This window comes from Synchiropus splendidus, chromosome 5 (genome assembly GCF_027744825.2).
Source record: "Synchiropus splendidus isolate RoL2022-P1 chromosome 5, RoL_Sspl_1.0, whole genome shotgun sequence".
Taxonomy (NCBI): Eukaryota; Metazoa; Chordata; class Actinopteri; order Syngnathiformes; family Callionymidae; genus Synchiropus; species Synchiropus splendidus.
Genome location: NC_071338.1, coordinates 26,376,454 through 26,393,196, shown reverse-complemented (window position 1 = coordinate 26,393,196; position 16,743 = coordinate 26,376,454). Strand labels below are relative to the sequence as shown.

The 16,743-nt window shown below is 41.1% G+C and overlaps 1 protein-coding gene across 2 annotated transcripts; it reads right to left on the bottom strand.

Annotated features, from left to right (window-relative positions):
* Positions 1 to 137: 137 nt before the first annotated feature.
* btbd10b (BTB (POZ) domain containing 10b) lies at positions 138 to 7,026 on the bottom strand. Of its 2 annotated transcripts, none has more exons than XM_053866628.1 (9): positions 6,934 to 7,026; positions 6,473 to 6,620; positions 4,034 to 4,230; positions 3,164 to 3,479; positions 2,993 to 3,095; positions 2,017 to 2,137; positions 1,605 to 1,802; positions 1,416 to 1,526; positions 138 to 1,189 (listed from the first exon to the last, which is right to left on the bottom strand). In XM_053866628.1, exons 2-9 carry the CDS (start codon positions 6,571 to 6,573, stop codon positions 858 to 860), a joined length of 1,479 nt encoding a protein of 492 aa, XP_053722603.1. In that variant the 5' UTR covers positions 6,574 to 6,620; positions 6,934 to 7,026; the 3' UTR covers positions 138 to 857. The 2 variants fall into 2 exon arrangements, with proteins under 2 accessions (XP_053722603.1, XP_053722604.1); XM_053866629.1 differs by having other exon boundaries at positions 4,034 to 4,227.
* Between the last annotated feature and the right edge of the window lie 9,717 nt (positions 7,027 to 16,743).

Genomic DNA, 16,743 nt, shown 5'->3' with positions numbered 1-16,743 from the left:
CGACAGTATTTAGCTTTTGGCACTTGCTTTACGAAACAAATGAAAAATGACACACTGACCAGGTGAGGGAAGGAAAACCAGTGAAGGAAAAACACCAGTATTTGGAACACTTCAAAATCAAGGCTCAAAATGCACTGCATTTCTCATGTATTTATTGAATGGTTTTCAATTTATTTAAAACAAAACAAAAGAAAATTCAAGCTTTGCACAGAGATTTGAACAAGAGCCCGTGCTCTGCTTTGTATATCGGCTGCACACAGAGCATAACATCACGAATCATATCCAGCCAATGACTACATTCCCCATCACAAGATGTCAGATGAGATCATCCAGAGAATGATGGTACAGTGGTGATAACATTTTGTCCCTCTTACTCTTAAACAGAAAGGTTTTTTTTTTCAGGAGTATTGTATAGTTTCTTCAAAGCACATTCATTTAGGCCACCCAGGAAAACTTAAATGATCCTTGAAATAAGAGTTGTTAGTGTGAAGAAATAGTAACACAAGAGTGCTCAACACAACTTAAAAGTCAAAAGATACAACAACATTGTAAATAATAATAATAATAATAATAATAATGGTTATTAGCCCGTACTTTTTTATTTAAAAAAAACAAACAAAAATAAAATAAATTCCTTTGGTCAAGTAAAAAAAACAAAACAAGAGTAAACCTTTCCTTCGATCAGTCTTTTGTCCCTTGCATGTCATTCTCTACAGTTCTTGAGGCTCTAAGGCTGCAAAGGAGGTGTCAAGGCAATATGGTAATGGTGCCCCTGGCGCTCCATGCTGCAGCATGCTGGGAGGAGAACTGGAGGATGAGGAGAGGGGCCGAGGCAATGTAAGGGGACCGCTGGGTCCTCAGACGGCAGGTGAGGGTCCGTCGGGGTCAGGCTCGTTGTTGTAGTTGTGGCTGTAGTGGCTCCCAGTGGGCGGATGGTTGGGAAGGATGTCCAGTTCATCCACCTGGGGCCCCGGGTGCATCACCACCAGCTGGTCCTGGGGGATGTCTGCTGCTGCCGCTGCTAGGTTGGTGATGGACTTGGACTTGACGCACTGGAAGTCGACATGTCGACTTTTGCCCTCTTCCTTCTCCCAAGACATGCGGATGAAGGGCCTTTGGACGTAGTTGTAGATGACCTCTGGACGACCTCCGGGCCTCTTCTTGACCTTTTCTTTATATGTTGGATAACCTGACAGACAGATTGTTGATGCAGACTCGAATATAAACCATTTTCCAGACAAAATATGTACCTTTCTACCATCAAAACAAAGTGTACCCAACACTGGTGTCCCTTAACAATAGCTTAAATGAAATCAGAGGCTCAAGGGACCTTGACAACATAATGACCCTCCTCCTCCATCATCTCAGTTTGAATTCGATTGCACACGTATTCACTTCTTCCTGATTGCACTCACCTTCAATGCCCAGGCGTATTTTCTTTAAGCCCCTCTCCTTCAAAACGGATTTGGCAACATCTCTATTCTCAATATACTTGAAAAATCTGTACAGTTTTGTGCTGTAGATGACTGCGAAACAGAAGACGGGTTTAGCTGAACATCTTCTTACTAAAGACAGAGAGACAAGCGCATGTGTCATGGTCTTACTCTGCGAGTATTCCTCCCCCATTTGTGGTGGATACTCTTCATCCCAGTCCACCACGTCATCATCCGTTAAGACTACAATGTGGCACTCCCTCTCTCCGCTCTGGGCGCTCGCCACCATCAATGGCAGAACCATTTCCTCCAGGTAGAACTCGAACTGTCGCCGAGCCCCGTCATTGGAAAGCTCATGCATCAGGGCACCTGGTGACAGAAATACAGCGCCATTCAACATCAAATAACAAGCAGTTCACACTGCTCCAAAACAACACAAAACTGAATTTTTAACCAAAGCAATTTTAAAATAAATGCTTTCGTACTGAAAAATATTGAGGCACATTGTAAGACGAGTCGTTCTTGGTCTCAAGAAACATGTAACCTTGTCAGTAATGGAGCTGTGGTGGAGGAGAAAACTCACTGAGGTCTCTGCATTTGATGGTGCTGTAGTCAAATGAGATGCATAGATAGTCACAAGCCTCCCGCAACTCTGGGATGGAGATTCCATCAGGACACCGGATGATTCCAGATTTATAGTAATCCTGTCAAATCAAACAAGAGAGGTGCATTTTAAACAAGCAATTAGCGTTTAAACAAGCAACAGCTCACACATATTGAAATGACTCAACATTTCAGTTCACGACTCTGATGACTAAACCAGGGGATCTTAACCTTTTTTGATCTCGGGGCCCATTTTTCCCAGAACAAATGGGCCCCAGGACCATTCAATAGAACTGATTCATTACTATTGATTTCATTTGTGATCAATAACCATATTTAATCTACTTACACGAAAACAAACCAAAACCTTTTGGGACCATGGGATCATCGCAAAGATGTTTGTCATAGAAAAGTCCAACCAGCAGCAGAACCAGGCGCAAGTCATATTCATCAAATTTACTTGAGAAAAAAAATAATTTTGATGCAAAAAAAATAAATAAATATATTAGTGACGTGTAAATGAAAATATTGCCAAAAAATGTTCCAATTAATTTTCAAAACTGCTTCAACGGGTGCTTTTTCATGAATAGTTTTTACTTTTCAAGTACATAGTTGGTAACTATCACAGATTTGCCAAGTCAATGCAGCCACCATATGTGGCTCATGTATTAAAAGACATGCAACTTGCGGCCGCCCCCAGCCCAGAAGTGTAAAAACAAAAAAACTTATCGGCCCTCAGGAGGCCCTGGTGGCCCACCCATGGGCCCCGGCCCTACGGTGTAGAATAACTGGACTAGACCACAACACAAAAAAACAATGATGTTTAAGACAAATAAAAAAACGGAATAAAACTAATTGTAGCACAGGATTAATAAGACGAAAAAATAATAACGGATTCCCCCTAAATCTCTCGAAAGTGATTTGCATTGACTTTGTGGGACAAATACAAAACTCACCAGAATGGCTCTGAAAACAGTCGAGCTGATTCCCTCTGCCACCTCGTATTCTCCCTTCTCATTGGGCCGTGTGAAGTTATGCTCCCGCCCGGACCCGAACATTCTGGAATGAGGAGACCAGTTATTTCCAGGGTTGAATGAAGCTCCTCAGTTGTGGATCATGCGCTCTACCTGCCCAACATGGTGTTGGGTTGTGCGGTAAAGATGGACGGATCCACGACGAAGCGCGTGTTGTCCACGATCAGCGTGACTCTCTCTGAAGCCCTCATGTTTCGGCTGCTCACGGTGGCACACGCTCCGCCTTCCTTGGGACTTTCGTACACGAAGACCATCTCGCCCACCGCCAAGCTCTTGAAGGCGCCTTCGGTACTGGACAGGCTGCTGTTGCGACTGCTCACCACTCCGCTGCTACTGGAGCCGCTGGGAGAAACTCTCATGGGTCTGGGACTGCTGGGTCTCGATGATGTACTACCATCTCGCTCTCGGTCTACACAAAGTCATGGGTAGATGCTAGTTCAGAGAAAATCATGGTCGAACACAGCATTATTAGAGTAGGATACTGTCAGTGTTGCTATAAAAGAAATATTGGCTCCAGTTTCCTGTGGCCTCACGGACCAAACAGTGGTTAAGGGACGGATGGGCCAACATTTCAGGATGACTCATAGATAATAAAAATAATTCATTCATTGATGGAAACAAATGGTCCGGAAAAAGATAATTGTAGCAGGGTCATGTGTTCATCTGAATTATTAAAAAAAAGATCATGAATTTAAATGGAAGTTTGAGGTGGAAAAAACATCTTTTCTTAACTGGAAAATCCAGATCCAATGAGGCGAGGCTTGTTAAACTGTTCAAAATTCTTTTTAACTCAAAACTGAGAGACAATGTTTAATGCATGCCAAGTTAATCTTTAAATGACTTTTCTTTTGAATCATTTAAAGCCAAAGCCACATTTGCTGTCAAACAAACATTCTGCTTCCAAGCAAAAACGGCTTCTCCACAAGAGGCAGTGTAATCCAAGCTTCATCAACGCACACTCACCGCCGACGTGCTGGCGAGTGGGTGATGTGACGTTGCGTATGCAGGGGGTGAGCTGCCCTTCTCTTTCGTGTGAGGAGTCCCTGGAGCGATCGCTGGAACGGCGGCGGTCACGTGAGCGGTCACAGCCCCCACTGGCACCATGCAGGCTCATCTTCCTGTGTTGTGCCTCCACTCGAGATGCACGGGTCTGACTGCTACTTCAAGAAAAAACAAGGGAACAATTGACATTGTTCTGTCATAAAGCCTGCTTTTGCTTTGTAGTGAAGATACTACAGCAGCCACACCTTAGGTAAACCATGACGACACAACACTAACATTAATAGAGCATGTGTGTTGACACAACAGCTCTCTCCCACTTCCGTCATGATAACAAAATGAAAAAAAGGGTGGTGTGGTGGTTGTGAAGATTGCAATGACATGAAAAAACAAGTTTGGCAAAGTCAACTAAACTAGGGGTTCTTAACCTTTTTGATCTGGGGGCCCACATCTCCCCGAACAAACAGGCCCGGGGACCATCCAAGTACTAGAACAGATTCATTACTCTTGATTTCATTGTGTGATCAATAACCATATTTAATCTACTTACACATAAACAAACCAAATTCTTGTGAAATGACATGAAAGCATGTGGTCATTGCAAAGATATTTGTCATCAAAAAGTCCAACCAGCAGCAGAACCAAGTGCAAGTCATATTCATCAAATTTACTAAAGAAAAAAGGAAAAAATACACTTGGTGCAAACTGCTGAGAAAATTGGAAAACTGAATAAAATAAATACAATAAAACCATGTCTAAATATCGTAAAATAAAAACAATACATTTTATTTTAACTCTAAAGAAGATATGTGAAGTGTAAATAAAAGTATCGCCATTTCAAAACAGGTCAACAGTTGCTTTTGTGTACACTTTTTACTGTTTGGGGCACCATCACTTTCTTTCATTTTTTTTCTGTTTACTATCACAGATTTGCAGCTGTGAAGTCAATTCAGTGACGCACTACTGCCACCATATGCGGCTTATGTATTAACTGAGCATCTCACGGCCCAAAGGTGTAAAACAAAAAAAATTTTAGCAGCCCTCTAGGAGACGACTGATCTATGCTGCATTTAACATACTGGTGAATTTGTGACAAAATAACCTCTATTACTCAAGGTAATCAAAATACATCCCACTATTCTCATATTTTGAAAACAACCAAGAGGAAAGAAAACTCCATACGAGCAAAACAACAAAAAAAACTTGAAATGACGACCAGTCAATCAACTTTTCGGCAACAAAGGACTGGCAGACATCAACTTGACAGTTTCATTGCGCCTGAACTTAACTGTCACGCAACAGGAAATACCAGTGCAGAAAAATTTGACAAACAAATCGAGCTTGACCTAAATTCTTTTAACTATCTTTGAAACTTATTGACTGGTTGGGACAGAGGAAGAGGAAGAAGAGAGATTAAAAAAGTACACATCAGTGAGCGAAGGCAAGAGTCATGAGGGTTGCAAAACCACGTCATTCAAGATTAATCATTCTTGTGTAACTTCCGCAGTGTCTCCCAAAATTCTAGCTACTGTGAGATAAAGAGTTTAAGCGCTAACAAATCCTTTAACATTCAACAAGCAGTATACTCATTCTTGGACTCTCTCATCCTTTGACTAAAACATTCAACTTGAGTTTAAAGAGCTTTACATATCAAGAGATCGCAGTCTGACACCATTTCCCCCAGCAGTGCCGACAACGTTGCTGTCAACATAATAATTTTCTTCTGTGCTTATGACATCTACACTGCATTTCTGCCAATCTGGTCTGACCAGAAAACGTCTGCTGTCAGAACTGAAAATAGCCAAAGGCCCAAGCACTGGTTAAAAGCGGGCATGTTAACCTGCTATGGGACCATGAAGCTGCATTAAAATGAGTTATTGTTGATACTAACACCTAAATAGATTAATTTCTGTTTGGACCTGGCAGTCCAATAACAACAGCGAAAAACATGACCAAGTAACTATTTTTAAGAGCAACTATTTAACACATCATTAACATCACAATTATCACATCTTTCAAAACTCAGACTACAATTCAATCTGAAAACTTTGAAATGACGTCAATACATTTTCAGTGTTTGACAAAATTTAAGAGCAATTTAAAGTCATCGTCTGCTCTTGAGAAATGGGTTTGTCAGATAGTTTCTTTGATGTCTGAACTTCATGTCTTTGTCTGCTACAATCATAAGATTCCATGGCTTCCACAAGCACATTATTGAGCCTCATGTGCACATTAGGTTCTACCTGACAACATACTCTGTGAGGGGAATACGAATCTCTCATGACTTATAGGTGGATTGAGAACCAAACACTCTCCCTACTCTTCTCAAAAGAACTGAACTGAATCTGACTTCAACCACCATTGGCACAAGCGTAAAGCGTGTTATTGTCGCACCGAACTCACCCCGAATGCCTGTAGAGTTTGCGAGGTCGACTTGAAGATTTGACTTCCCAGTTTTCGGCGTCACTGGAGTTGCTGTCATATGACTGCAGACGCGCTGCCATCACCCGTCCAGAGCGGAGTCCGGTCTGGATGCTTCAGCGCACATAATCTGGTTAACGGCGAAATCAACAAGTCAGCACGCACCTCCCGAGAGTCCCCAGACAACAGCCAGCAACTGACGAAATCAAACGTCCACACCAAACAGTGAATTACGACCGCAGGACACAGCTTTGTTCCTATTAAGGCAGACCACCGTTAAGGTTAGCTCATCTACACAACTAGCATTAGCCTCCGAAGCTAACGGTAGCTTGCCACAGTAGAATAACCCAATATTCGTCAATGTCGTCCGAGTATTTCTACCCGTCACACGACAAGCAGTATTAGCGGAGTGGCTAAGTTATTATAATGAAGCACATAGCTACCAAAACTGCTTCGACGGTCGCTGAAGTGTAATCCTTCCAGCTCGACAGCTAACCAGTCACCTCCTTTCAAAACACTCACCAGCTGACGTGACGCCCGCTGCTGTCGTGACGTGATGACGTAGCCACACGGTCGACGTCCACAATATACTTTTTTGAACGCGGACAAAGATTGGTTGAATTGCACGCATAATTGGATGTCGTTTTGTTTATAACGGATGAACCAGTATAGTTTTAGTCGTTGGCAGAACTGTTCTGTCTAAAAATACATTTACTAAACCAAATTAGGAGAGGGATTTGGCACTTCTTTATTGGGGATTTTATTTTATTTTTTGACATTTTGAAATTAAAATAGTGCACATGGTGTTTCTTCACTGAGTGCAACACATAGAAATGTAATGTTGATACATCTCAAAGGCGTCGGTGTTTCATGTTCGCAGACTGCATCACGTAAGAACTGCACTCATTGATATTTGGGAAGAAAAACAAAGCGTCAATTCAAACAATTGATGCCATGACTATTTTTCCCTCAAAGTGGGACGATCATGGGAAGAAAAAAAATATTGCCAGATAGCAAACAACATTTCTACAATACATAATTGACTACCATACATCAATGTAAGACTAGCTGTTCACTTGGTCCAAGTACCTTCTTTACAAAATAAACATATGGACTGGAGCTGTTTGTGGGACTGACAGTGCCATTAATATTACCGTGGTTTCTATAGATAAAAGAAAAAAGGAAAAAAAAAAGAACTTTACTTATTTAAAACAAAAAAGTAACAATGGCTATAGCTTTGGAAAAATAAATAAAATATCATAAAAAATGTACAATATAAACAAGGTACAGAAAATAAATAGAAATGAAAAAAAAAAGTTCACTTTTAGATTGTTTTAACTTCTTATCCAAAACAGAGAAGAATTCAACTACGCTTTAGGTTGGTTCCGAAAACTCCATTTGGTAGAATGATTTTAGGATTGACTGAATTTCCATGGTGGGGTTTGACACTGGAAACGATGATGTCCTTTAACTTCTCCTGAAGCCAGTCCTGTCTCTCGCCAACTTGTTTGTGTTCCTGGATGTTGTGCATAAACTGCACTTCACCGATGGTTCTTTTCCTGGAGGACAAATAAAGTCACAGTCCTTTAAAGTCAACCAACAAATGATACATAAAAATATATAAAATAGATCCAAATATGATTTCACACACAAAACACACACTGTACCTCAAAGATTTAGCCTGGATGTGTAAACTGAAGAGGAGAAACACCAGAATCAGGGTTTTCAGGTACTTCATGGCGATGACCTGGGAAAAAAAGTGCTAAAATGTAATTTTCATCTAATTTGTTGTCTTGAAAGTGATATGTTGCAGCATGAATTAGTATATTTGTTAACAAAAATACCTTCCTATATGTACAGTTATTCTTGCCTTTGACGTGCAGCCTGAGAATTGTCTTGCGTTTCTTACCTACTTTGTCTGTAAATCCAGGAAAGTGGCTGAGCCGACGATGAGAGAAACTCCACGTCAACTTGTTGATCAGTCTTCGGTGGCAGCCGGCGCCTCTCCTTTATATACACACCACGTAGCCCTCCCCAAGTCATCAATGAGCAATTTTCACTGTTGATGCTGCTTGCAAATCCATTGATGGGAACAGGCATCTGCATGACACCACCTCCACACCACTCACGACTAACTCATCTGTCAACACCTCCACAAAGAGCCACCTACCTTCTTCTCTGACCACTGACCACCAATCTGCGCCCTGCACAACTTTGTATGAAGAATGGTTGTCCTCTTTGCTCATTTGATCAAACTATAATTGTTGTGAATTATTTAAAATTAGTAATTCGTGCAATGGATGGCCTCAAAATATCACCCTAAATAGTGGAAGAATTCCGTAAGATTCTGACACTGAAGTGGCGAACAGGAAACCCGATTGAGTCTGAAGGGATCAGTTGTAGCTGATGATAAATCAATTACAATAAAAGCAACAGAAATAACCTGTTTAGTTTAAGTGGTGCATCTTATGTTTACTCCAAGAGCACGTATCTGACATCACAGGTGTTAAGATATCTGATTTTGGGCATGTCATCATACGATGGGATTGCAGTGAAAACATATACTCTTTGAAAAGCTCATGACTGTCACTTAAATTTATTAGCAATGCAATTGACTTTAATGGTTTGGCCTTAGTCGGGGGAGCATCCCGGACAAGTTATCCAACTCTTGGAAGCCTGACAGAGCTCGCTGAAACTATTAGGAGCAGTCACGAATTTGGTTTTACTCTCTACATAAGTTGCTGTGTTTCTCTCAGCTGGACCAAAAAGGTATCCGATTCAGCAATGTCTGCCAGTGTTGTGACCACACCTTTACCAATAAACTGTACGCACAACTGCAACACATGTGAATTATTGCTGTGCACAATGAAGAAAAACACTCTTGACACCTATTTGGAATATGCACACACACACACACAGACCACACTCATGCATGATGTATGGGTTGGTGGATAACCTTGTCACATTGTCACAAGGTGCATTAGGTAACCATGAAAGACATTTTCTAAATGTGGTATAGGAATGACTATGTGACGAATGAAGAAACAGACCCACACAAGGAAGTATATCTTGCTGTCATGAACGTTCCCACCCAATGTGCTGTGTATGTTTCCGTGTCCTCTAGCAAATATACTGCCTCTTCACCTGTAGACTCTTGCATGTATTATTTAAGTAAGGGCTCAGCTGTTTTGTGTTTCTATGAATGGCTTCTGTGATACGTTATATCGCTGGAGAGTTTAAATCATTCAAATGCACACACACACACACACATCTATATAAGGGCATGGGCTTGTTAGCAGGACAGGCAGCAGGGACAGAATGTCAGTAGCCCATAGAATTGATGCTGACCTGCGTCCCTGTCACACCTCCACGTTCAGCTTTCAGCACCTCCCAGCGGTCAACTGAACTACATTTCTTTGTACACGTGTAGTCTGTTCAACTGAGTTTCTCTCATTACCTCATGCAGCGGCTATGTGCGACGTCCCAGGGATGGCATGCCGCTAGTGTGCAAGGGGACTTGACAGGGACTGATGTGAAGAGCCGCATGCCAGTCATTTCCTTTGGTCACCTCCGTGCCACAAAGAAAGTAATGCACATAAAAAATGACTCATCTCTTTGAACTATATTTAAATGGCTGGCTGTAAATAGGTTAGCGTTTGCTTGCACCAGATTTAAAACAGCTTTCATTGAATTGCGGGAGGTTAAATTCAGCGTGCAGAGGTTTCTTCAACGTCATTACTCATCTGCTTATATTTTCAGATGTCTGTCAGAGTTAATGCTTCCCTGAGATCTATAAATGCTGTTACTTTTTTATGAAATGAGGTCACTTCACTCGGAGGTATCACGTAACGAAATGGGATAAATTTAGATGCACGACATCATCCCTTGTTAGCCTCTGAAACCAAACAAACACATAAAGTATACAGCTCAGTAATGCGGCTTGGATTACACTTTTATAGCGTCTGAATGTGCTGGAATCCAATCCAGTATTAAGTCCATCAAATTAGAGCTGCTGCCATGTATCTTATGACTTACTTAATAATTTCCTCAGCAAATCACAGCTGACGTTCCTGCTAGAGGTTAGTGAGGCTGCGCGGTCGTGAGACGGAGTTTATGTGGATTCTCACGCTCACATCAATCTATCATGCGGTCGTTCGATGACCTCTGAGCACAGGTGCTGCTGGTGTCATGTGAGCAGCTAGGACCTCTTACACAGCGCGCCATGACAGAAAACGGCAAGATAGAAATAATCTGCTGCAAGATTCTGCTTAAAAATCGTGCTCACTTTTTCTTTAACTGAAACCTAACAGAGTAATCGACAGCGAGCAACCACCTTTGCTGAGCAGGGCCACTCGAGGTCTAAGTTCCTCTTAGTTGTTGCGTAACTGTTGAATCTATCTATCTATCTATCGATCTATCTATCTGTCTGTCTGTCTGTCTGTCTATCTATCTATCTATCTATCTATCTATCTATCTATCTATCTATCTATCTATCTATCTATCTGTCTGTCTCTCTTTCTGTCTGTCTGTCTGTCTGTCTATCTATCTATCTATCTATCTATCGATCTATCTATCTATCTGTCTGTCTGTCTGTCTATCTATCTATCTATCTATCTATCTATCTATCTATCTATCTATCTATCTATCTATCTATCTATCTATCTATCTATCTATCTATCTGTCTGTCTCTCTTTCTGTCTGTCTGTCTGTCTGTCTATCTATCTATCTATCGATCTATCTATCTATCTGTCTGTCTGTCTATCTATCTATCTATCTATCTATCTATCTATCTATCTATCTATCTATCTGTCTGTCTCTCTTTCTGTCTGTCTGTCTGTCTGTCTGTCTATCTATCTATCTGTCTATCTATCTGTCTGTCTGTCTATCTATCTATCTATCTATCTATCTATCTATCTATCTATCTGTCTGTTACCCGGGGGCCACATTGTGCCCTTTGCCTCCACTAATGTGGCTCTCATGAAGACAGAGTGGAACTTATAAAACGATCATCTAGAAATGTTTGCAACAATAGTTTCTTGTTAAGAAATTATTACTTTTTAAAATGATTTTGAATTTATTTATAATTTTCTTTTTCCACACTTTATTTTCCGCACCATTTCAAGGACGACTTATGTTAAATTAGTTTGACAAGTAATGGCTTCAAAAACCTTTTTTGCACCTTGAGTTGAATGAGAAGTAACTAGCTGGCTATCATACTTTCATCTTTCCTCATCACTCATATTTACGACTTCAATAATACTCACATATTTATTGATTTACAATTCAAACGTTAATAAAACAAATTAAGCGTTACATTTGTTTACATACATTTGTGTCCGTATTTATTTCCTTTATCTTAGAGTATTTATATATATTTTTTTTCTATATTCTTCTACATTTTCTGACAAATCTCTTCTGTCTTCTGGTTTAATGGCCCCTCACCACCGTCCCAGTGTTTCTTATGGCCCCCTATGACATTTAATTGACCACCACTGATTTAGACAAAGCAGCAAACCAAAATGGAATAAATAAATAAATATCAAAGCTGATATTTACCAAACCAATACATAAAAAAAGAAAATCCTGAATATTTATCAAAGACTTTCTCTGCTGCTGATCACTGAACGTTCTGTTTCATTTTACTTTTCCCATCATTCATTCCTATTTCAGTTGTTGCTGTCTTTATTTTCTTGCTTTTCACCTTTTTGTGCCTGTTTCTCTTACTTACACTAATTCATAGTCATATTGAATTTTTTTTTTAATGAGTGATGTTCTGTGAAAAAATGAAAACTTGTCATGGTGTCATTATCGTCACAAATATGCCATGCACACCATTCAATGGCACTTCCAACAAAATGTCTCGTGGCGCTCCGTCAGAGATGACGTTCACGACCGTCCAGTCAATAGGGAAATGCTGAATGAAGCACCTCGAGTAGTTGAAGTCCAGCTGGCTGAAGAGAGGCCAGCTGGCTCAAGAGTGACCAGCTGGCTCTCCACATACTGGGCCCACAATTAGACACATTTCCACACCTTTTAACGTGCACTTTGATTCATTAAATGGACTTAAAGAAATCAAACGGGTCAAATAGATTCACATATCATTTGCTGCAAAGCACTGAAATCTCAGTTTTGAAGCTTTTCCTTTGCAGTGTGAGACAATGCTGACTCATGAGGACCATGTGGTGATAGCAGGCTGGCAGCACCCTCATGGTTTAGACTGAGGAGTCTTATCCCATCATTACAAATGATCCCAAATTAATTCTGAACAATCAGACCATTTTTTTCTGTCAGATTTCTAGAATCTCTTGAGTTGTTTGTGGGTTGTCAATTCTCTTTCACTGACATCAAAAGTTATTGTACAGCTGGAGTGATTATAATCTGTATATGTTTGGAACTGAAGCGTTGTTTTGCCTCAATAATCTGATAAAACTCACTTGGACGGTTGTTCTATTGATACACAAAAGTAGATGAACAATTCAGAAATGATGGGTGTACTCAAACTACCATTTCACAAAAAGCCCCTCTAGTTTTCCTACTAAACATCTTGCAGACACAATTACATTTAAATAATTCCTATTTTTCACGTCCCACAAAAACAAAACAAAGCAAACTCCTGTCTACTCCAGTCACCCGTGTGTTGAACTGACTCTTACTCGATCCACCAATGATATGGTCATGAAAAGTGAACTTTTTTTTTTTTAATTCAAGAGAAGAGCCTCAAGAGGGCGCTGTGATGCCGCGGTTGCTCACCTCAATTCTGTGCAAACATTCTCATATTAAACATCCTAAATCAACACATCAATGCAGATCAATACAGAGATCCTTCAAAGCCAAATAAAACTGTGTCCAAAGCTGAGCAGATGGAAGGAAGGAAAAGATAAATGGAAGTGGAAATATATTTCCCACCTGTTCAATGTGCTGTTGGATGAGGTGGTCGGCGTTTCACCCTACGTTTGCGTCCAAGCTGCTGGCGCTGACCTCCACATCCCATCATGAGCACTGATGGGTGGAGGCCCATTTGCGAAACCAACATGGTGCTACATCTCAGATCACTCTCTGTCGAGCAAAATCAAAGCAGAAAGTTATAAATATTACATTACTGTTATTTCTTAAATAAAACAGAATGAGCGGAGAAGTATTCATGCGTGCTGAATTAATGATGGAACTCCATGAAAGAGAATCTCCTCAAAACAGAGTTTGAAACTCAAATGTGATTTGGTGCTGTATTGACATCAACAGTCAAAAGGTCATGTTTGGGCTTTTTATTTCTGCTGCTGCACAGATGAGGGATTGTGGTTAACTCTGCTGCTTTGTGCATCACTCCTTATACTTGTTATTGTTCGCTGCTGGAGAGATTCGGAGGAGGACAATCTGTTATTACTTCCAACTGTATTATTCTGAAGCCTCGCATCTCTGCTTCTCTCTCACTGCAGACAACAGATGAAAGCTCCGGACTGAAAATATAAATTGTCAGCGAAGTATAAATAGTCTATGTTGAGAAGCTACGCGCTATATATCGATCATACGCTCAACAAGGCCCTGCGTGAAATGAATATGTTTGCCTCAGCATATCCTGGCCATTATCATTTATTATTAATCGCCAGCTCAAAAGATCAACCTCACTTTTCGGATTCAAATAGGTGTGGATGTTTGTTTACTCTGCGCAGGTCCCACTGTATATAGAATAGAAATAATGAGTTTCAAGGGACAACCTTTGACGGGAGGAGGCTTTCAAAAGTGTTAAACAGGTTGGACCATTTATGAATTTTAAATACCTGTTACGTGTGTGTATAAATTGATGGTTTAACCTGTGATCCGCTGGGGACCTGACCATGTCGTCCCCTGCCTCCCACCCATTAGCCGGGAGCCTGCCACCCTGACCTGTTCTGGATAAGCAATAGATCATAAATGATTGATGAACAAGGGAGAAACGGCCATCGTGAAGTGACGATACACCTCAGTCAAGGCTGCCATAGGCAATTACGGGTTAGCAGTCTTGCTCAAGGTTAGCATGACCCGGGAGGAGTGCTTCACCTTCTGAGCTGAGCAGAATCCTCCGCTCAAAGTTGGTTTGTATTGCTCATGTCTGGTTGGATGTATAGGAGTTAATGATGGAGCGGACAGAGTGGATATGTCTGGGTATTTTTGACGTCCTCATAAGCTGGTCACATTTGTATCCTGTGAAAAACAGGCTGGAGAAAAGCCGCCTCCCTTACAGGAAGCTGCCTGACGTTTATATTTGGTTGTTTGCCAGCTAAACGTTAGCTTGATTATGATAATATATACTGGAGTGGAGCTGTGCTGAGACTGCGAATTACCAGCATCTTAAGTCCCTGTTTATATTCCTGAAACACAATCTGGCTACATGGGTTTTTACGCTAAGAGTCATGGTGGTATTTCATTGTCGGAAGCCTGAGTAAGCAGTTTGAGAGGTAGGAAGAGCGCAAATTAACATTATGCATCGAAGCTGGGATGTGGACTTTTGCGTCCTATGTTGTCGCCAAAGTCAGCCAACTTTTGTTTATCGTTCATAGCTGGGGGTGTGGAATGTCTTGCCTGCGGGGAAAGGGGAGCCTGAGGAGAGAGGGAAGCGTTCGGAAGCTGTCTCTTTCACACAATACGCTAACCAGGGAACGTCAACACGCAAAGCAGATGGCTGCCTTCTGCGTCAAAAAAGTAAACTTTTTTAAAGTAAAAATATTTCGCCATGGGAGTGAAGACGTGTGAGAAGGGGTAAATGTAATACAGTGGTACCTCGGTTTTCGAACGTCCCGGAATTCAAACAAAAATTTGGAGATTATTTTGCTTCGGATTTCAAACGAAAATCGCCCCTGAAAACGCGCTTTGTTATTATGTATAACGCAGCCTCTGTATGCAGACGTGTCCCGTTAGCTACATTTACTGACTGTTTTCTCTTCATATTGAGGTGTAAAACCTTTCCTGTCTCCACACTGGACCGTGGTAGAGTGTCACAGGGGAGGTGCTCGCTCTCCACACCTCCGAGGCTGGAGCGCACACTCCAGGGTTTGATGTCCTGTTGTGGGCTGGAGCTGGGACAGGGATGAGGCGAGTCTGGGACAGAGCGTGACTTGGTTTATGACTTTGTCACAGCCAAACTGCACAGAAGCGCACATTCAGAGCTGGACACGCACCGGGCACCTCTTCACTTCTGGAGAGACGTCACTCACTCGGCAACCTCTCCCACATGCAGCGGCCACACACATAGAGGAACAGCCACCTGCAGCAGACACTCTACATTCACTCCTACAAAAGCCTATTTTAAGGCTTGGAACGCATTATTTCTTTTTCCATTCATTGTAATGGGAAAAATCGATTCAGATTTCGAACAAATCGCTTCTCGAACGGCCGTCTGGAAAGGATTGTGGTCGAGAACCGAGGTAGCACTGTATAATAATAATGATAATATAACATCCCATCCCAACCGGCTGGTATCTATGGTGAGCAGTATTTTATTTTGAAAAAAAGAGTGTTCACTTTTTATATTGTGACATATGTATAAAACCTTAAAAAACAACTGGCAGTCTGAAAAATGAAACACAGAAGCTGAAAGCAAGGTTCTATCCAAAACCGCCATATTCACACACTAATGCTGTGTCCAGTTAAACTGGATTCCTCACCAAGAGAAATATGCAACATTGAAATCTTCTTTTGAATTAAATTTCGTTCAATTTTAAATAACTATTGTAATTTACAACACACCGCAATTAAACTAAAGACGTACAATAAGTGAATCCATGAACAAGATCATGTAAGAAGTCAAGTCCCAAGTCAAGTTGTTGCCTGCAAACATGGCTTTGCTCTATTTTAACTGTACCAAACAGTGGATCTGCAGCAGTAAATATGATGGCTGCTCCACCACTAGACTGCCGAGCACAAGAAAAAACTGGGGCAGAAGACAGACCATTTGTATGTTTCGAGAATGTCTCTTGTGTTGAGCTGGGTTTGGTGATGAGGGACATCAATTTACTTAGATGTTTTGACACCAACAAATATAGCCTCCAAGAAAACCATCAAACCATATTAAAGTTTTATTAAAAGAGAGAAAGAAAAGTAAAGAAAACAGATGGTTGACAAAACCAAAACTCTTAATCCGCTGTGACAGTGAGCAGAAATGGAGGAATAAAGATCAGCCTCTCTACTGTGATGTGAGCAGACAGACATCCATCCACACAGTTTCTTCCTTCGCTACAATGAAAAATTCAAGATGAAATTTTCATTGGGTTTTTTTTTTG

Coding starts and splice junctions, on each gene's coding strand:
- btbd10b (XM_053866628.1), bottom strand. CDS start 6,573: ATGGCAGCGCGTCTGCAGTCATATGACAGCAACTCCAGTGACGCCGAA. Junction 3,096..3,163: donor CCCAACACCATGTTGGGCAG/GTAGAGCGCATG, acceptor TCCTCATTCCAG/AATGTTCGGGTCCGGGCGGG. Junction 1,527..1,604: donor GGGGGAGGAATACTCGCAGA/GTAAGACCATGA, acceptor TCTGTTTCGCAG/TCATCTACAGCACAAAACTG.